The sequence below is a fragment of the Vitis riparia genome, chromosome 10, assembly GCF_004353265.1.
Source record: "Vitis riparia cultivar Riparia Gloire de Montpellier isolate 1030 chromosome 10, EGFV_Vit.rip_1.0, whole genome shotgun sequence".
In the NCBI taxonomy this organism is placed as follows: Eukaryota; Viridiplantae; Streptophyta; class Magnoliopsida; order Vitales; family Vitaceae; genus Vitis; species Vitis riparia.
The window spans coordinates 3912958-3935277 of NC_048440.1; the positions used below are offsets into that span (position 1 = coordinate 3912958).

The 22320-nt window shown below is 36.6% G+C and overlaps 1 protein-coding gene across 1 annotated transcript in view; it reads right to left on the minus strand.

The window, feature by feature from the left end:
* Window positions 1–10207: 10207 nt before the first annotated feature.
* LOC117923605 (succinate--CoA ligase [ADP-forming] subunit alpha-1, mitochondrial-like) overlaps window positions 10208–22320 on the minus strand; it is a 35929-nt gene continuing 23816 nt past the window's right edge. The window contains exons 5-7 of the mRNA XM_034841980.1: window positions 20909–20970; window positions 12100–12181; window positions 10208–10726 (exon numbers count right to left, since the gene is read on the minus strand). Coding sequence (XP_034697871.1) covers window positions 10587–10726; window positions 12100–12181; window positions 20909–20970 — 284 coding nt within the window. The 3' untranslated portion in view covers window positions 10208–10586. The remainder of the gene's footprint in view (window positions 10727–12099; window positions 12182–20908; window positions 20971–22320) is intronic.

Here is a 22320-nt window from a genome sequence, read left to right on the forward strand (position 1 = left end):
TTTTCATTTAGCATGGTTCTTGTCATCTCTTGAATGGTTCTATTTTTCCTTTCAACTACCCCATTTTGTTGAAGAGTTTTAGGAGCTGAAAAATTGTGATCAATTCTATACTCATTGTAGTAATTTTCAAAATCAACATTTTCAAATTCTCTCCCATGATCACTTTTTATACAAGTAATTGCAAAACTTTTTTTTATTTTAAACCTTATTGCAAAATTTTGAAAACTCATAAAAAAAACTTCATTATTTTGACTTAAAAACAAGACCCATGTGTATCTAGAGAAGTTATCCACAATAACATAAGCATAAGACTTTCCTCCAAGACTTGGTGTCCTAGAGGGACCAAATAAATCCATGTGCAATAACTCAAGTGACCTAGTTGTAGAAATGATGTTTTTGATTTGCTTTCCCATTTGACAAGCTTGACAAACTTTATCTTTTTGAAAATTTATTTTGGGAAGGCCTTTAACAAGTTCATCTTTGTTGAGTTGGGAAATGAGGTCCATGTTAGCATGTCCCAACCTCCTATGCCACAACCAACTTTGATCATGCATTCTTGAAAAACATCTATCATGACCATCATATTTTGAAATATTTATGATGTAAACATTATCATATCTATAACCCATGAAGATGGTTTTATCATTTTAAATGTCCTTGATAATGCAATGAGATGCTTCAAAAATCACTTTTAAATTTTTGTCACAAAGTTGACTAATACTTAAAAGATTATGTTTTAAACCATCTACTAATAAAACATTTTCAATGAGAGAAGATGTGTCTTTACCAATGTAGTCTTGATCCATGATTTTTCATTTTTCTTTGTAAGAAAAGCAAACTTGGATTCTTCTCCGATCATGTGTTTTGAGCATCCACTATCCACAAACCACTTATCCTTCTTTGAACCCTACAACATATAACTCAACTTGATTTAGGTACCCATATCTTCTTGGGTCCTTGAGGGTTAGTGACCTTGGATTTTTCAACCTAAAACTTTTTAGCTTTTGCATTTAAATTCTTTTGAAAACCATTTCTTAAAGGACACGTGCTATTAATGTGTCATTTTCCACAAAAGTTGCAAGTAGTGAAAGGACTTGGACTTGTAGATTCATTTACAAAATAGTTCTTAAAATACTATTGATTCTTTGAAGATTTGAATCTTAGCATTTGTTTGTCAAAAATACATTTTTGGATAGCTAGGATCATTTCAAAAGATTTTTGTTTGCAAGAGAAGATTGAAAGAGATGAGGTCAACCATTCATTTTTTTTTTCTTAAAAGCTTTTTTTTTTTCAAGATAAGTTTTAGATTCTTCAACATTTGAAAATTTTTCTTTTACTTCTCCAAGTTCTTTTGCAAGTTGTTGAACTTTCTTTTTGAGAAAAATATTTTTCAAACCAAGTTTTTCAAAATCCTCATACAATTCTTGAAAAACATCATGTATATCTTCATCACTAATATTAGAGTTTATTTCATCAAGTTCATCTATTACCATGAAGCACATGTTTGCCACTTTTTTTTCATTTTCTTCTTTAGATGATTCATCTTCACTTTCACTCCAAGTGGTCATCATTGCCTTCTTCTTTCTCATCTTGGCTTCACTTTTGTAGAGAGGACAATCATATTTAATGTGTCCTAGTTTCTTGCACTTGAAGCACACCAAATCCCTTTTTCTCCTCTCATCTCTCTTTGTCACCATGAGATGAAGATTCCTTTTTAAAGAAGTCTTTTCTAGAAGTGAACCTTCTTCCTTTAAATTTTTCACCCCTCATGAACTTGTTGAACTTTCTTGTGATGAGGGCTAAGTCTTCATCTTTTTTACTTTATTTTTCTTCTTCAAATTCTTTCTCTTCCTTAGTTGTAGCTTTGAGAGTTATACTCTTCTTCTTTTTGTCTTCCCTTTCTTGTTGCTTCTTTGCCAAATTGATCTCATATGTCATCAATGACCCTATGAGCTCCTCCAAAGGTAGCTTGGTCAAGTCTTGGGCTTCTTGAATTGCAGTGACCTTTGTATCCCACTTTGATGGAAGTGGCCTCAAGATCTTCATCACCTTCTCCGATTCCTTGTAGGTATTTTCCAAAGCTTCAAGACCATTGACAATATAGGTGAACCTAGTGATCATCTCAACAATAGTTTCATTATCTTTCACAAAAAACAGTTCATAACTATGAACAAGTAAATTTATTTTTGACTTTTTAACTTGATTTGTTCCTTCATGAGTTATTTCAAGTAATCTGCAAATTTCTTTAGCTAATTTGCATCGACAAATTCTATTATATTCATTTCTATCCATATCGCATTGCAAAGTGTAAACGATCTTAGCATTTATTTGGAAATTTCTTCTATCATGCTCATCCTATTCTTGTTTGGGTTTTGGAACCATGACTTCATCAACTAGTTTTGAAGGAAAAGTTGGGTCATCTTCAATGATATCCCATAATTCTAAATCGGTTGATTGTAAAAACGAAGTCATTTTAGTTTTCTAATAGGGATAATCGGTTCCCGTAAAAAATGGAGGTCTATTGGTTACAAAACTTTCAATCTGAGATGAGCTTGATGGATTAATCATTTCCTCTTAGACGGTTAAGTCTTAAACACAAGGCCTAGCTCTGATACCAATTGAGAAAATAAAGGCTAATCTTAATAGAGAGAACACCCAAGAGGGGAGAGGGGGTGAATTGGGTTTTAATTTTTTTTTTTTTAACACAACAAATTCAAGCAAAGGAAACACAAATATAAAGAGATAAGGTTAAAGAAAGCAAACTCAGATTTTATAGTGGTTTGGCACCCCTTGCCTACATCCACTCTTCTTAAGCTCCTAACCGAGTGAGGGTTCCACTATACTTGAAGCTTCAACCAAGCTTCCAACACCTTTACACTTGGATTCTGGCTCCAATGGGCTCTTACACAATCCCTTCAAGTCTCTACTAACTTGAAACTTCTAACACTCAAATAACAAATTCAAATCTCTCTACCTAGCTCAACAATGGCTCAAATACAACTCAAATGCTAGGATGGATTATAAGGGTGCACTAAAGAATATGCAAATGGAGATTTAATGCACCAAGGAAAGAATGAGAGTTTTTAAGGCAAGAACAAGTAGGTAGAAAAATAAATACAGGTGTTCTCTTACTCATAAATGAAGTGGAGCTCTCAATTTATAGGTTTCTAGCATCATGAGCCAAAATGCCAAAAAACAGCCTCGATCAGTCGAGCTAGGGATCGCCTAGTTGACTAGCCATTGGAGCATTTAATGCTTGGCAGGTGACCGTTATCCTCGACTGAACCTCGACCGAGAAGGCATAACCCTTGACCAGGAATGAAAGCTACTAGAAGAGAGAGAAAGTTTTTTACATCTCTCGATCGGTCCTCGATCGGGAATGTATAATTGGTTGACCGGTAACTTAGCCGGTTGAGCCGGTTGGCAAATGTCTCGACTGGTTCACCATTTTTTGCCCAAAAACCTATCTTTTTATGTTCTTTTTCTTTCTAACACTTGGCAAGGTCTATAGGTAAATTAATATGTCAATTTTGAAATGATTTGCCTAAGGTTCATTTGATAAAACTCGGGTTTTGATGGAAATGTAACTTTAATGCATAAACCGAGTTTTTAAAAATGCATGAAAAGATATGAAAATCCTAAGTGCACTTATGTATTCATCTTACATATGTTTCCTATTATCAAAGGGTCTTCCAATTGTCTTGATCTTGTATCAATTAGGTCATTTGATGAATTTCCAAACTAACACCTGAAATTCTTTAAAATTCAAACTAATTAGCAACTTAACCATGGTTTGTTATCATCAAAACGCGATTAGGAGAACCCTTGGGCTAACATTATGAACAAGCTTATGTAGCTAAATCTAGTTCACGCAAAATTTCCAACTTTAAGCGTAATAGAAAGTTCTTTAACAAGAATAAGAAATCTGATGATGCTTCAAAGAAAGGAAAGATAGGGGCACGTAAGAAGTTCAAGCTTGCTAAGAGGGATAAGTGCAAGTTGAAATACTAGAATTGTGGTAACAAGTGTCACTTCGTTCATGAGTGCACTAAGTTGAAATAGGTATGGTCATGTTCAAATAATTCATGCGCTTATGTTTCTAGCTATGTAATGTTAACTGAATTTGTTCTTTTGTGAATGGTAGACTCAGCCATCACCGACCATATAGCTAGAGACCGAGGAACACGTGTAGAGTTTCGACAAATTAGTTCTGGTACTAGATGGATCTATGTAGGAAACAACTTTAAAGTTAGGGTCAATGGTATTGGAACGTGTAAATCAGAATTGCACAGAGGATGTACCCTATTTCTATATGATGTTTTTATGCTCTAGATATTCGATGATATTTGGTTTCTATGTTAGTCCTTCTTGGTTTAGGTTTCAACTTGAATTTTCATGATTCAGGTATGGAGTTGTATTTGGGAACAACATACTATGGTTTTGGATTTATTTTAGATGGTTTTATGGTTCTTGACATTGATAACTGCGTGTTGTCTAATATTAATGATAGTTATTATTCATTGATGACTACTTCTAGAAATACATGTGATAATGTGATCATATGATATGCTAGACTTAGGCATATTAGGCAATAAAGAATTAATAAACTAGCTAGAGAAAATCTCTTAGGTCAATTCACTAAAATTGATATGCCAACTTGTGAATATTGTATAGCTGGTAAAATAATAAGAAAACCATTTAGAAAAGGAATTAAAGTTGAAATATCATTGCAATTGATCTATTATGACATTTGTGGTCTTACAAGTGTCAAATGAAGGCATGACGCCTTGTACTTCATCACATTTATAGATAACTTTACTCATTATGGTCATGTTTTCTAATTTCTCGTAAGTCAGAAATATTAGATTGCTTCAGACGCTACAATTATTTAGTTGAAAATCAGTTGGATAAAAAATAAAAATAAAACATTAAGAACAAACCAAGGTAGAGAATATCTATCAGAACAATTTAAAGATTTATGTTATGAAAAAGATATTAGTAGACAATTGGCTATTCCAAGGACTCTATAACAAAACGTTGTTGCTAAAAGGAGGAATAAAACATTGTTAGACATGGTTAGGTCAATGATGGCTTAAGAAAATCTTCCCATTTCATATCGGGGACATGCATTGTTGACTACTAGTCATGTACTTAATCGAGTACCCTTAAAGATTGTTGCATCTACTCTATATGAGTTATGGAATAATCGAAAGCCTAATCTTAGCAATTTGTGACTGTGGGGGTCAGCGGCTTATGTTCACAATCCTTCTCATAAATATGGAAAATTATGTCATTGAGAAAGGAAATGTATCTTTATAAGATACAATGAACACTCCAAAGGGTATGTGTTCATAGGTGAGCATGAAGATGGAATAGTAAAGAATCACGAGATGTCATGTTCTTAGAGGATGATTTCCCACGTACGGGTGAGAATGATAGGGATTTACATCTTTATGAAATGATGGATCCTGACATAAGAACTACACCCGAATGATAATTGATGCTTGAACCTAGAGGGAATGAACTAGTTCCTATAGCAAGTATGATAAAAGAGTCGATGTTGAGAAAAAGTTCTCGACGAATTATTCCTTGACAATGATTTGAGATTGAAGGGGAAGTTCATATTGTCACTCAATATGATGGTGCTGAGCCTAAGTTGGTTCACGAGGCTCTTAATTGTCCAGTTAAGGATAAATGGATAAAAGTAATGGAAGACGAATTAAAGTCAATACGAAAGAATCGAGTCTGGGACTTGGTTGATCTGCCTTCAAATCGAAAAGCTATTAGGAACAAATGGGTTCTTAAAATAAATAAATAAATAAATAAATAAAAAACAAATGGATCCATTGAAAATTATAAAGCTCGATTAATGGCTAAAGGGTATACCTAACAAAAGGGTATAAACTATGAGGAAATCTTCTCTTCAGTAGTTAGGTTTACCTCAATTCGCCTCATTCTAGCTATAGTAGCTCTTATGGATTTAGAGCTACACCAAATGGATGTTAAGACAACTTTCCTTAACAAAGAGTTGAATGAAGAAATCTATATGGAACAACTAGTAGGTTTCATTATCCAAAGCCAAGAGTGCAAATTGTGCAAGTTAAGTCAATCAATTTATGGCCTTAAGCAATCATCTGGGTGATGGTACTTGAGATTTCATAGTGCAGTAACTTCATACGATTTCACAAGGATTGATGAGGACCATTGTGTTTACATTAAGCAACATAAAGATAAATATGTGTTACTATCTTTATATGTGGATGATATACTTATAGCTAGAAATGATTTCGAGTTTGTTCAAACCATTAAAAGATGGTTATCATCTACTTTTGAGATGAAAGATATGGGAGAAGCATTTTATATTCTTGGAGTAAAGATCCATAGAGATTGTTTTAATAGACTAGTGGCTCTCTCCCAAGAACACTATATTAAGAAAATCCTTGAACCATTTAATATGTAAGATTGTAATCCCATTGACACTTCATTTGCAAGAGGTGAAAACCTAAGCAAAAAAATGGATCAAAAGACTCCAGAAGAAAATAGGAACTACTCCAATGTTGTTGGAAGTCTAATGTATGCTACAATGTGTACAAGACCAAACATTTACTATGTTGTTAGGATGCTTAGTAGCTACTAAGCAAATCCTGGAATGATGCATTAGAAAATAGTAAAGAGAATTCTTAGGTATCTAAAAAGCACTATGGACTATTCCTTTTATTATCAAGGTAAAGAATTGAGTTTGGTGGGTTATTCAGATACCAATTAGGCAAGTGATCCAGATTAGTGCAAATCAACATTTGGATATATATTCTTGTTTAAGAATGGTGTTATCTCATGGAGAAGCAAAAAATAGACTAGTATAGTTTTGTCAACCATGGAAGCTAAATTTATTGTTTGTTCAACTACAATACAAGAAATTGTACGATTGAGAAGATTTTTGCAAAGCTTGGGAATAGTCAAGGATGTTTTTAGGTGAACAACAATTTATAATGATGGCAAGTTGTGATCACTTATGTAAAGGACCTGAAATGTCACGGAAGAACTAATTATATAGATACCAAGAATAATTTTATGAGATATTATTGCACAAAAGGAGTTGATTCTAAAATATTTACCTACACGTGAGATGATTGTTGATCAATTCACAAAATTCATTTCAAGAGATATTTTTTCTATACATGTAAAGTCATTAAGACTACGTAGGTTATAATTTATGTTGATTATATGACATGGATCATTATTAATTGGATATAAGATATTCTGTATATGATCAAATGAAATGAGTATTTGTTATTCATATCATTAAATATGTAAATGTTACTCATACAAATATACTCTTAAATGTATGTCATCAGGTAGAGGTTGGCTTTCTCACATAAGCAACCGCCCCAATCAATGAGTTTATAAGTTGGGATGAGACACGATATACTAATGATGATAAATGAGTAAAAAGAATACAAGGACAATGTGTGTTACCTTGATTAAGTATCAAGATGAGGTCTATGATAGGTTATATCTTGACCGAATGTAATAGCCCACAATTATATTTACCTGTTTAAATTGGACTTGAATTCTAGCATAAAAGATTTGGAATTGTTAGTTAAGGTCCATATGGCGGTAATTTTACAAACAATTTCCAATTGAAGAGAAACCACCACATGTATTTCACACTACATGTGTTTGAAAGTGACTAATAAAGAAAGTCAATGATTAATCCTTGCATCCTCACTATATGAGATCCTTGAGGCTTATTCAATTATAATAGCCCAGTATTGTACTTTTTGTATTTTTTTTTTATATGTTTTAAGGTGACAAATTAATGTTGCTACTTTGATATGTTTCTGACAGAAATAAAATAATTTATGCTTACGAGAGACATATTAGGCAAATGGTTAATTTGAATCTAAAAGACATGAGTTTAAAAGAAATATTTTTTTTTTGAGTTACATTGATAAAAATGCGTTCACGATTGACCAGTTATGTTGCTTTTATAGCTAGTATAATTATAAATACACTCGTAATCTTGTGTAGTTTGCAACTTTGAGGGATTAAGTGAATACATTAAAATGTGACTAAATAAATCTGGGTTACAATGAGACATGATTATAGTTGTTCACTTATAATTTTAGGGTTAAACTATTATGTATCCCTAACTGGTACATAACTTTATAAGCTCCCAAATTGTAGATGTGCTCGCATGATCACACAACCCATCTGCTTGTAGGAATCACCTTTAAGGGTTGAAAGAATGGACTTGGATGATTATTGATCCAATTGTATCAACTCATCTTGTGCAAATGGGAGATGTTGAAGTTAGGTGGGTGCTCAAGTCAGGTTGACCCAACCCAATCCAACCAAATAAGAGATCAAGGGGGAGCAGTTTTTAAGAGTTGAAATTGCCAAAAACTAACCAAAAACCACCCCATTAAAAAAAAAAACTTTATTTCCCTCACTTTTACCTTTCTTTGGGAAAAAAAAAGATCGAGAGAACTTGGAAAGAAAGGTTCTTTGAAAAAGAAGGTGAAAGGCTTTTATACTATGAAATGGAGTGGTTCTTAGTTTTAGTTTGGTTCCATTCATGACTTAGAGCGAAGAATTGAATGGTGAAACAACTATTTTTTGGATTTTGGATATTTCAAAAGAGTAATATGAAGTTTTCATACACAAATTAAATTAAAACATTATAGAATATTATATTCATAATTCGATATTAAATGTGTACATGAAATGAAAAACTTTCTTTCATTTACATGTTAAAAAGTTAAACTTTATTTATTATTCATTTTAAATAAATATTATTAAAAAATATTATTTTAAATTTTTTTATGCATTTTTAGCCAAAACTTTTTTCAGGAAGATGTTAATATCTTTATTTTTCTAACATATGCTAAATACTATATTTTTTTTATAAAAATTATACTTTATGATTTTATTATAATATTATTATTCATGTTTTACTAAAAATTATTTATTCTTTTAATCCATTTGTAATTGCAAAACTATATTCATTTTTAATAAGACTAATTAAATTTAATTATATTATATAAATTGAATTTGCAATGTTTTTAAAAAATCAAAAAAAAAAAAAAAACTGTTTTTAAAAACGTCTTGTCAAACACTCTTATTTTTAAAAAATTATTTTTTATTTTTTAACTTAAAAACAATATATAAAAACAAGTTTAAGAAAACATGATCGGGCCTAAACTTTCCAGGTATTGGATTGAAATATTCTGTTTAATATCAGTAACGAAGTGAATACAAGAGGAAATTTCCTATGCTAAACCTTTGATAATCAATTACAACTGTCAAACTTATTAATTTGCTTTCACCCCACTCCAAAAGCCAAATGTGATAAATCCAAGCCTTGTTATACCTATCAAACTTTTGAGTTAAAACTTTGGCTTTTTGAATCTCTATTGCCATTATATGGAATCCAATACATTTCTCTTGAGAAATATCATAGCAAATCAACATGAAATTAGACCCAATTTCTACTCATTTTGAAATCCAAGACCTTTCCTTTCCTATTTTGAATAGGAAATGCGTCAGAAAATCCTTTATATATATTGAAATACTCCACAGTTTGAACTTCCACTCAATTTTGCAAGAGGAGAATTCATTTGGTTTCTACTAACAATATGTTAGGCTCAAGATTGAAATGCTTTTACAGAAAAGCAACCAACCAGAGAAGCAGTGAAGCACTTTACTAGAAATTACACTTGTACCAAACAGACCCTGAAAAAATAATTCTAATTGTAAAAATACCATGCATTAGAAGCTTCCTACTTCCTGAAGTGCATAGAATTGAACCAAAAGAGTTAATATGTCAGTTTTGGAAGGAAATATTCCAATCCATGGCAGTATCTTTACAAATCAATCTCAATCTTAGAATTTGGAGGTACAGTTGATGTGCGACAAGGCCATAATAGAATTTTCTTTCGGGTAAAAACATCATATCGAAGTTTGACAACGACCAACTTAAAATTGTGGGCATGAAATGCTTGCAAGATTCTCCATTAAACCTAGGATACAAGTCTTGGAGATTTCTACAACAATACTCTCCAAATTAAATAAATAAAAAGAAAAGAAGAAGAAGAAGAAGAAGAAGAAGAAGAAGAAAAGAGAGGAAAATGGGAGGTGGGATTAGAATTTTGAGGGGGTGGGAGAGTGTATTTTGTGCTTATGGGTGTATTTAACATCACCCTTAAATGAAAATGGCAGTCACCATTGTAACCAAGAGCTCAAAGAAAATCATTAAATGGATCCTATATCTTCAGTTGCAAACTATTTAAAATAAAGCATCTAGTACAAAAGTTTTGATTTACGTGTTAAGGCGACATGAAACATTGAAACTTCAATAACCAAGAATTTCAATGAAACATGCAAATCACCATGTGATGGAAAAGACTGAAAAAGAATCTTCCCGGACATTTTTCCAGGTCAAGCATGGAGAACACCGAAAATATTTCTACCATTGAATGCCAAAGATGAGTTCAACTGCCTCTAAAAGATTGGCTGAGGCATTTATCAACTTTGAGAAGAAAATGAGAACGGAAAAAAGAAGCATTAAAGATATTAGGCGGAAACTAACTCACAAGGCCCCTCTGTTTAAAGACGTCAAGCATGGCAACGCCAATTTTTGCTGGAGACTCAACCACGGTTGCCCCAACATCTCTCAAAGTCTTGATTTTGTCTTGAGCTGTACCCTTTCCCCCTGATACTATAGCTGCAAGTATAATATAGGTCAAAAAACAAAATAAAAGTAGTAATTTCATCAAATCATTCATTGCCACTTTTAAAAAGAAAAAAATGCAAGGGTTTGAATATAAAGATGAGAAGATTATTGTGTCCATAAATTCAACATTCATTAGTAACCTTTCAAGAAGATATGATTTGATTCATGCATGAATAATTCTCAAACATCAACCACTAAGCCCATGACAATCGCCTAAGATATCTGACAATTTGAAACTATAATTTACTAAACATCAACTGTTTTTCCTTACAGCTGATTTTTCTTTTAGCACAGCTAAAATTTATTTTTCCAAAAGCTGTAGTAACATCAAACTGAGCCAAAGCAAGAAGACACAAAGTAAAGAGTTAACCCCTCAAACCAACCCCCCTCCTCTTTTAGCTAACAGCATATAAATTGTGCCTCCAAATAATCTCCTCCATTCCTGGCGGCATACAAATTCCTTTTCTCCTCAATTTATCAGCCACTCTCCACCATGGACATGGTCAATCCAACATTCCATTTTTTTGCGTTCCACATTGTTGCATTCACCTCTAAGCTTTAGCATGCAGCTCAAGCTTCATTTTGGCTCTAGCTAAAGTCAACTGACAACTTTTAATCAACATCAGCTTGAAGACCCCACAACTGGGCTCAGCTTGGCTTGCAATCCTATTCCAAATTTAGAGCAAAAGCATAACTTCTGAACAACCTCAATCGCTAAGAAAATTCTAGCAGGCAATATCAACTAGCCCATAGAGAACTCAAATAACCATGAGAAAAACATCCACTATCCTTATAATGGTAAAAGAAACTAGAGTCCACAATGGATATATTCAATGAGGCAAAACACTTTAGGCTCAGCCAACCCAATTGACAGCTCATGGAGGATTAGATATTTTAAGGTTCAACTGAACTCCATGGTTAACCAACCAACATTTTTAAATTCTACAAGAATACATCAACCTTTGGAATTAAAAGTACATAAAAAATGTATACTCTCACTAAGACCATTTCTAAAATTTTCCAGTTTGGCACACAGAGGTGCACACAACTTGGAGAAGGGTGGGGAGGGAAATCCTACCATGTCCACATGAAGAAACAGTAAAATCTTGGTGTCTGAAACAAGTCTGGTTTTCATCTCAATCTTACCCATGATACTAGTGAACTTGATTAGGTTGCTTAAAAATTTACCACATTTATGGAGAAAAACGAAGTGAACCATGGACTTAAACTGGCACCGTTATATCATCTAAAGCATGGACCCAGAATCAATGTACTGTAAAAGTATATTCATTAAACAAAAAATAACAAAAATAGCAATAATAGTGTCAAAACATTAAATTGTAAATTTAATAGCGATGTAATACCTCCAGCATGACCCATACGTCGGCCAGGTGGGGCAGTCAGTCCAGCAATAAAAGCAACAACAGGCTTTTCGGTCCCACTTTCCTGTTTCATTTCTCACAAAAATCACTACCTCCAACAAAGAGGGAACAAATAGATACTGTGGAGAAATAAAAATGCACAGAAAACTTTGTATAGCCTTAATTTTGAATGGACTTGTAATGTTGAAATACCCAGTGGTTACACGTACCAACTACCAAATTATTCTTTCAAGTGATGATTTTTAGACATTGACACATGTGATGCATTCCTAAATAGACATGGAGTATCAAATACCATAACTAACCCAAATTAAGTGCTATGATGCAGATATAAATGTGAGTATTTGCTAATACATTTTTATTTATGTGAGTCTGGTATGTGTAGAAGAGACAGAAATAAAGCATTTAAAAGAGTGAAAATGAATATAGATTAACTCTTTTGTAAGTTTTAAAAAAGGGCCAGGCAAAGGGGCCAAGGCACCATGCTGAGCAGTTCTCCACATGCTAACTGTAGATTGGGAGAAGTTTCTTACATTTCATAGTTAACATACCATCAAATTGTGTAGGAATTGTACATCTATTAAAATGGAAAACACTTAAATAGACTTTAAGCGATGTCTTTAACATGCATAAAACCACCGATGTATTGGGAGAGGAAGAAAGGAGAGGAGGCTGTCTCAGTATATCACCACTCTCCCAACTTTTGCTGAAAACTGAGACCATAGAAACACAAACAATATTTAACTACATATTACCTCAGTTAGCACCTAGGCTACCTTTCAATCTGGTGATTTTAGGCTGCCCCCTTAATGGACCTATCTTAAACTGTCATGTATATGCTTTTATTTTGTGTGTGCATGTGTTGTCAGCCAAAAATGCAATACGCATGATCATAACACAATTATGGGGAATCAAGGACAAAGTTGAGCTTTTACTTAATGAAAGTTAATAATCAATAGTTGAGTACTAACATTGTCCTTGACATACAAATATATTTGTACTATGGGATGACTTGCACTGTACAAGGAATTTCCTGCAAGAGTGGAGAGGGAAGGCAGGCAATTCCTATCAGTTTCCAATATTTATTTTAATATTCTACAATTATTGGTTGAGTGTTAGCATTATCCTTGATATAGATATATATTGTACACTGGCATAACTTACAATATTTACGTGGGATTTCCTGCAAGACTGGGTATGGAGGGAGGGAGACTAGGATTTAATTCATGTGAGTTTGGGCCCAAAGTACAAAGCCTAGACAAAAAAGTCCAACTTTAACATTTGGGGGGGAAAATAGTCCCAACTACTGTGTTGTGTACATGTAGGAGAGTATTGGACAATGTGGCAAGTGCCATGTCACTCTCCATTTTTTTTCCATTTTTTGAACCAAAATAAAAAAAAAAAACTAACCATTTTTTTTTTTTTGATAAGTAAAGGATATTCATTCAAAAGGCACAACGCCACAAGGTATACAGGGAGTATACAAGGCAGCTAAGGCCTCAAAAAAACAACAACAAGAACAAAAGAATCACCTCCCTTTAATTGGAGGCTATCCACTCCAGGAAACCTATAAGGGAGAACGCCTCCTCACCTACATACAATTTGGCCCAACTCCAAAGATTACAAACAAAAAAATTCTTTAACTTCTGCACATTCAACACACCTCCCCTAAAAGCTAATCTATTCCTCTCCTTCCACACCGTCCAAAAAATACACAACGGAATGGCGTCCCAAATCTTTTTCCTTTTCTTTCCCACAAACGAGCCCCTCCAGCTAGCTAAGACCTCCTTTACACTTTCTGGGAAAACCCATTTCACATCAACTAAACCAAAAACAGTATCCCATAGAGCTCTAACCACTGTACAATGAATAAGGATATGATTTACACTTTCCTCCTCACAACCACATAGGAAGCAACGATTTGGAAGTTGAAGCCCTCTTTTTTGGAGTCTATCCAAAGTGAGCACCTTCCCCCAAGTCGCCTCCCACGCAAAAAAAGCAGCTTTAGTAGGCACCCGTGCCACCCAAATTCTCCTAGAAGGAAAATCTGTATCAGCAGACCTCACCAGCAAGCTATACGCTTCCTTGACCCTGAACTGACCTCTTTTTCCTTTCCTCCACAGAACTGCATCTTCCTCCAGAGAGGGCTTGTGACCCCTCAAAATATACAGGAAATCCCCAACCAACTCCATCTCCCAATCATTGAAATCCCTCACAAAGTTTAGATTCCAGTTTCCTTGCCCCGAATTTTGATCCCACATTTCCTCAACCGTTGCATTCCTTTGCACCGTCATACCAAAGAGATGAGGGAAACAATGAGACAGCGCTGACTCTGTACACCACACATCTGTCCAAAATCTGATCTTGTTGCCCTTCCCTACTCTGAAAGTCATGTTATTCCAGCACCACTCTGATTCTTTCCAAATCTCTTTCCAAACCCCTACACCCACTGCCCCATTAGCCTTCTTTGGCCTCCACCCAAACTCCTCCTGCCCATACTTCACCTTGATCACTTGTTTCCAAAGATTCTCTTTGTCACAAGCAAATCTCCATATCCACTTACCAAGCAAAGCTTTGTTCAACATGGCTAGCTTCCTAAGGCCTAGCCCACCTTTGTCCTTGTCTGTGCAAACCACCTCCCAATTGACCAAGTGAATTTTCCCCTCCCCACAAGAAATCCCTTTGCACTTTCTCAAGCCTTCTAGCAACAATCTTGGGCATTCTGAAAATGGACATTTGGTAGATTGGCATGCTAGCCAAAGTACTCTTTATTAGAGTAACTCTCCCCCCTTTAGAGATATATTGTCGTTTCCAAAGAGCTAGTCTCCTCCTGACTCTCTCTTCCACCCCATCCCACAAATAGGGCGCTTTATTAGGAGCCCCTAAGGGAAGACCCAGGTACTGAGAAGGTAAGGACCCCACCCTGCAGCCTAGCTCAACAGCCAACTCCTCCATCTCCACCACTTCTCCAACTGGAATGATTTCACTCTTGGCTAGATTAATCCTTAGGCCTGACGCCGCTTCAAACCAGAATAAAATCCAACTTAAGTGAGTTAAATGTTCCTTTCTTGGCTCACAGAATATAATTGTATCGTCAGCAAAGAACAAATGAGAGATAATCAGAGAGGTTTCCCTGCCACTCCTTATATTACACCCTGATAAGAAGCCCCCCTCCACAGCTCTCCTAATAAGGACATCTAACACTTCCATCCCCATAACAAAGAGATAAGGAGACAGGGGGTCTCCTTGTCTAAGACCTTTAGTGCTGGGAAAGAATCCTGCAGGCACACCATTAACCAACACTGAAAATTTGGCTGAAGATAAGCAACTCCACATCCACCCCACCCACTTTGGCCCAAAGCCCATTTTTTGCAACACCTTCAACAGAAACTTCCAGTTGATACTATCATAGGCTTTTTCTATGTCCAGCTTACATATTAGACCCTTTTCTTCTCGTTTCTGCCACGAGTCTATCACTTCATTTGCAATTAAGGAGGCATCAAGGATTTGTCTTCCCCTCACAAAGGCATTCTGGGAAGTAGATACCACCTTTCCAACCACTGTCTTCAGTCTGTTAGCTAGGACTTTAGCCAATAACTTGTACAACCCCCCCAGGAGACTAATGGGTCTAAAGTCTCCTAGGTCCTCGGCCCCACTTTTCTTGGGGATCAACACCAAGAAGGTATTATTAAGGCTCTTTAGGAAAGAACCATATTCGTAGAATTCCTTGAACATTTCTAGGATCTCCTCCTTGACAAACTCCCAACAGCTTTGCCAAAAGGCCAGAGTAAAACCATCCGGGCCAGGGGCTTTGTCCCCATTCATCTCCATCAGGGACGCATGAATTTCTTCCTCTGAAAAGGGCCTCTCCAGGTTTTCAGCCTCTTGATGGCTGCTCTGCTCAAGCTGAATTCTCCCAATATCCGCCTTCCACCCCGAATCTTCTGATAGAAAATTTTTAAACGCCTTAGCAATTCCTTCCCTAATTTCCTGCTCCTCTAGTAACAATTCCCCATTGATCTTAATTCTCTCCAGAGAATTATTTCTACGATGAGCACTTGCCATACGATGAAAAAACCCCGTGTTTCTATCCCCCTCCTTTAGCCATATTTCCCTTGAGAGCTGTCTCCAGTGAGTTTCCTCCATTATCACCCATTTTCTGTAATTTTCTTTAGCCGCTTTCTTCAGCTCTGTTTCCTCCACAGTCAAAACTCTCTCCTCCTCCTCCCTATCCCAGAATTCCACCTGCTGCAAGGCCTCAGATTTATTACTCTCCAGCTTACCGAAGACTTCCCTATTCCAGACTTTCAGCTTCTTTTTATTTCCTTCATCTTGGTAGCCAACTTGTAACTAGCACTGCCCCTTACATCAATTTCTTGCCACCAGCTGCGCACCAACTCTTTAAAGCCTTCAGCCTTAAGCCACATGTTTTCAAATCTAAATGGAGTCGGCCCACGTCTTATCCCACCCCCCACTAACATTATTGGAAAATGATCTGAAGTCGGACGGGGCAGTCTACATTGATTAATCCCACTGAACTGATCTATCCAGCAAGGAGTCACTAGGAATCTGTCCAAACGTGCCCAGGTCTAATTATTTTGGCCCCCATTCCAAGTACATTCTCCCCCCTGAAGAGGAAGATCCACCAGCCCAAGCTCATTCACAATTTCAGCAAATTTCCTCATTGCTGAGCTAATTCTCCTTTTGCTACTCCTTTCCCTTGGAAACAAAGTAATGTTAAAATCCCCCCCTACACACCAAGGCTCTTCCCACAGCCCTCTAATTGCCCCAAATTCTTCCCATAACGCATCCCTTTCCACTTTAGCAAACGGGCCATAAACTCCCGTAAACACCCAGACATTCCCATTTTCAACATTACGGAATCTGCAAGATAACGTGAACTGACCCTTCTCCCAATCTATAATGTCCAAAGTCCTCTTATCCCAACATATAAAAATTCCTCCCGAAGCCCCCTCCGCATCCACAGCTTTCCAATCAAGGAATCTCCCAGAACCTAGACTTCTTGCTATACTATCCGTCATAGCTTGCATTTTTGTTTCCTGAATACAAATTAAGTCCACCCTCTGATTTCTTATAAAAGTCTTAATCACTTTTCTTTTGGAGCTATCATTAGCTCCCCTTACATTCCAGCTCAAAATTTTCACCTTCATTGGACAATCACAATTTGACGCCCTTTGCCCTGAACCGAGCCTTTCTGTTTCATCCCCCCCTCATAATTTACTGAGCACTCCAGCCTTCTTAGCTCTCTTTCAAATTTAGACTTTTCCAATAGCTCTTTGCTATGAATTTTCTCCCTTCTTTTTCTGATCTTGGTCAAAAAATTCAGTATTTCCTTCTCCAACCCCTCCGTGGGGAATCCCAGGAACTGGCTGAACCTCGCCAAGCCACTCTCTTCCCATTTGTCCTCCAATTCCTCTCTTTCAATTTGAACATCATATATGTCCCCATCCCCATTCATTCCCCTACCTTTATCACTACTGCTTTTGGGTAGTCCCACTTCCTTGCAGCCACTCATCCTTTCATTACTTGCCTCATACACAGTAATCCACATTGAGTTATCAGCCCGACTTGCCTCACCCAGATCCCCAGAATGATCGAAAGACTCCCCCTCCGGAGTCCGATCAAAATTAAAAGAATTGAGATGAGAATCCCCTAAGTCCCTTTTCCCCCAAGAGCTACGCCCCATTCCATACCTCATTACTTCCTCTTCGAGCGCCCTATCAGTCTCTGTCAGCCTGACCCCACCTTGAATCTTCCTTGTGTCTTCAGACTCCATCGCAACGAATGGTTCTGGTGCATGAAGGTGTCTGGGGATAAGGCACTGCAGCAGGGAGCCTATCTCCTCTTGGGCTACTGGCGAGTTTGGGCTCTCCCTTTGATTACCACCAGGATCGGACTGTTGGGAGCAGCCCTTTGTCCCACTTGGGCCTGCGTCTGACGGGCTGGTTAAAGGCAAAGCTGGGCCTTTAGTGTAGCAGCCCACAACTTCCTTTCTTAGTGGCGTGCCTGTATCTGGATCAGGCTCACTTACAGCCACCCCTTTCATTTTCAAGTCCATGGGCCCGCTCAACTTTGGGCCCACACATGAGTTTAAAAAGTGAAGCTTTCCATTTGAGGCCCAAGTCCTTGATGTCGGGTTTAGATCTGGGCAGCCCTCGACCCGACCCGGCCCCTCCCCCTGCACGTCCATCCCATCATCTGATGGGTTCTGCACCTCGGGCCTCACGCTCACCCTCTCCGTCCTCACGCGCTGCCCCGCGCGTGTCATCTCCTCACCCCTAACCTCCCTGCTCCGACAGCTATCTTCGATTTTGCGCTTTCTCTTTATCACCGGCCAGCATTCCCACCATAACGACACCACGTAAATCTCCTCCTCCGCTTCAATTTCCAGAATGCTTGGTCTAAAATCTCCTCTCAGTCGCACCAAGATTCTGGCCCATTGGAGTTCACCCATCAGCTTCGTCTGTTCATCGACTGCAATGAACCCTCCACATTCGTCCCCCACTTTCTTCAATATTTCTGGATTCCAGAGCGAGATTGGAAGCCCAACTATCCTCACCCAAGCTTCATTTCTCTCTTCCTCCTCTGTCCGACATCCGCTCTTTGGACTCCAGTGTTCCAGCCGTACCTGGTTTCCTTCCATCGTGTGATTCCCACAGGAAACGACGCGTCTGGCCTCCTCCAATTTTTCAAACTCCAGCAACACTCTTTCCTTATCCAGCTTAGCCAGCCCTAAATTACCCTTGAGATTCCACAACTTTGCCCAGATTTGCCCCACCTTCGCTAGGTCATCTTTTCCCCCTGACCTATCCTCCCATCTCGCCACAGCACAATGACCCAATTTCTGTAACAGTCCTATAGTATCCTCCCTTCTCACCTTCACTGCAACTCTGCAAATCGGTCTTCTCACCACTTCCGCAAACGTTCTCTTCACATCCATGTTTCCCCCTACCCTTTCTTTTTGCGTATTGTTCCTCCTATCCAGCGACCTACACAGAGTCTGTAAATTTTCCGCCATTTCAATCCATCCCTTTTTTCCTCCTCTGCCTTTTGGGATGAAGATACAATATTGTTTTCGTTCCAAATCAGTTACCCCTAGCCGGAGGAAGCAACCCGCTTTGTTTGCACTTCGCAACAGGGAGAAGGATCTCCCCTTTTCCTTCCATTCCTTCACCCATTTATCTTCCTTCTCGTCCCTTATACAGAAGTTTAAGCCCTCCAAAAAGAACCCTAAACTCTCCACTCCCATTCTAACCCAAGACGAGACTCCCCCTTTGCTTTCCTCTATCAATATTTGGGATTTTCCTCTTCTCTCTAACAGTTCTAGCTCAAACACCTTAGACTCTACTGCAAACCTGCTCCCCTTTCGCCTTCTTCGGGACCCATCCTTATCTTCATCTCCCTCGCCGGCGTCATCTTTCCTTTTTCCGGCCTCACGAGCTCGCACGCTGTCGCGCTCGCTCTCTCTCTCTCGCTCTCTCTCTCCCATTTTTTTTTTAAAAATGATTTCTATTTCAATCTAACCATGATAACTTTTTCTATTTTAAGTTAAAAACATTATCCTTTTTTAATCTTTTTCATGTTTCTTTCAAGAAGACTAAAAATGTTATCCAGATTAGCTTTTCATAAAATAAAAATAAAATAAAATAACTCTAAATTTTTTTATCCTTTTTCGCTTATTTAGATTTAAAATTGAAAAAGCTAATGATATTTGTCTTTTAACTTTCAAATTAAAAGGAAAATATCATTAACTTTTTCAGTTTTAAATCTAATTAAACTAACCGGATACTAATTTTAGGCTTTTTTGAACAAATGAAAAGCTAATTAAGATCAAAGTTTTTAAGCTCTTCATTTGTTATTGAAGGAAAAAACATGAAAAAATTAACAAGGATAATGACTTCAACTCAACACATAAAAAGGCTACCATCTTTCACTTTTTCATTGTATGGCAGAAAATTACAAGGAAGAGTAAAGTGGCACCTATAACATCAACCTCTCTGTCCTATAGATTAAGATTATTTTTTTCCCCAAATCTGAAAATGGGACCTTTATTGCAAACACATTCCTTTTGGACCAAACTCAACTCTTGTCACTAGTCATATCTTATGCCAGATGATTCGAATTTTATGCATGTGCTGCTCTCAATAAGAAAATCTTAGATTTTTCCCACAGATCATAAGATTTGAGATTTAAATCCTGAATCCTATTAAACCACACAACATAACACTTTCAACATAAATGATGGGAAAATACTATAAAATATTATGCAAACAGCACAGGATTTCAACATTATCCTCCTGATTCTCATGTGCCACAGAGAGAAAGGCAAGAAAATTATATACAAAAGGCCAGTACATATCTGCCAAAGAATACAAGACTACTATGGATCAAATTATCAGCTGCACCAAATTAAATAAATTAGGATTCTAGACTAATCAACTGATAAACCACACTGAACTAAGCATTAGGCTGCAGAATAAATTTCAACCTATTGGACCAAATATTCCAGATTAAAAATCACCAGACAGAACTTGCACACCTCTAATTTGAATTGTTACTTGACTGCATATTACATGATTGCTCTACATGCAAAACATGCCACATGTTATAAATTAAGAATGTCAGCATTTTCTTAAACATATATCCCAGCCAAACAATGAAATGCAGCCCACTCTTTCCAATGTGCAATAGACTGCAAGTGTTATGCCAGATTATCTTAAGTTTCTACCTCAATTTCACAATGTTAATTTTAAATCTCAACACTAGTCACCTTTATTAGAGCGGCAGCATCCTCCTCTGCAGTGCCACCTATCTCACCTATAAGAATGATACCTAACAAGCAAAAAGCAAGCATAAATAGAAGTGAATTTCCACCTCCACTTCAAGTACAATAAATCTTATAACATATTGGTAGTCAATCAAGTGATGAAAAGGGAAGGAGCAAAGAATTAAACAACAATAAATGAAGATATTATGGTCAAGAAAACATGCAATATCAAGTTGAAAAAAGTAGAGTGGAAAATTTTCTTATTGTAGAGAAACAAGGGAAATTAGTGGTAAAATGTCGAAATTTTCATTTCAACTTTTGAAAGTGTTAATAAAAACATTAGTGCATCAGTTAGGATATTGTCAATGAAATGCAAGCATAACAACTACATGGTCCATAGTGTATACAAAATGCAGAATGGTGAACATATACAGGGCATCCATTGATCTAATATCTTTCATGTATTCACCTCAATCTTCAAATACAACATAGTACAATCAGCTTAATATCCATTTAAAGCATTTATTAGGTATTAAACAACATATCTTTTTATATTCCCTCCTTTGTATGCAAACTTTCACATTGCATGAAATTAACGAGAAATAATTAACTTATTAACTTAGAAGAAAATATAAAATTAATAACAATGCAAATCCACAATATTTTACATGAAACTGTTTAGAGAATGGTTTATTACAAGATTAGATCTAAAAAAGAAAAAACAATTTTCTAGATTCACTTCACGAGTTCAATAGAACAAAGGATTTTTATAATTGTTGGCAGAAGTTGAGAACTTGAGGAATGATTTTTTAATGGTACAAGGTATTGGTCATTCAACATCTCTCTCTCTCTCTCTCTATAACAACCCACTCCCGACTGTATAGATATTATTCGCTCTAAACCCAGGAGGACCCTCATGACTTAAAACACATCTATAAGATTAAAAGGAGTTTAGCCTTAAGAATTTTTTCCCCTATCCAATGTGGGACATAAAAATCAACTGTCTCCCCCCCCAAAAAAATAAAACAATCTCACTATGTCCCATAGGATTACGTGTCCAAACAAACAAACACCCCTCACAGGGTCAAACAAACCCCCACATTAAGGTTGGAGATCAACTTTGATACCATTTTCCTCTATCCAATGTGAGACATCACAATTTTTACAAAGGGCTCTGATAACTTATAGGTCCTAGGATCGAAAGCTAGCTCTGATACCATTTGTAACAACTCGCTCCCAACCATATAGATATTGTCCGCTCTAAGCTCAAGAATCTATCACAACTTTAAATCGCATCTATTGTAATGTCCCACATCAAATAGGAGAAAAAGTTCTTAAGGATATATAAGTATAAACTCCTCTTAACGTTGTAAATTTAAAGTTATGAGAGCCCATTGGACCCGAAGTGGATAATA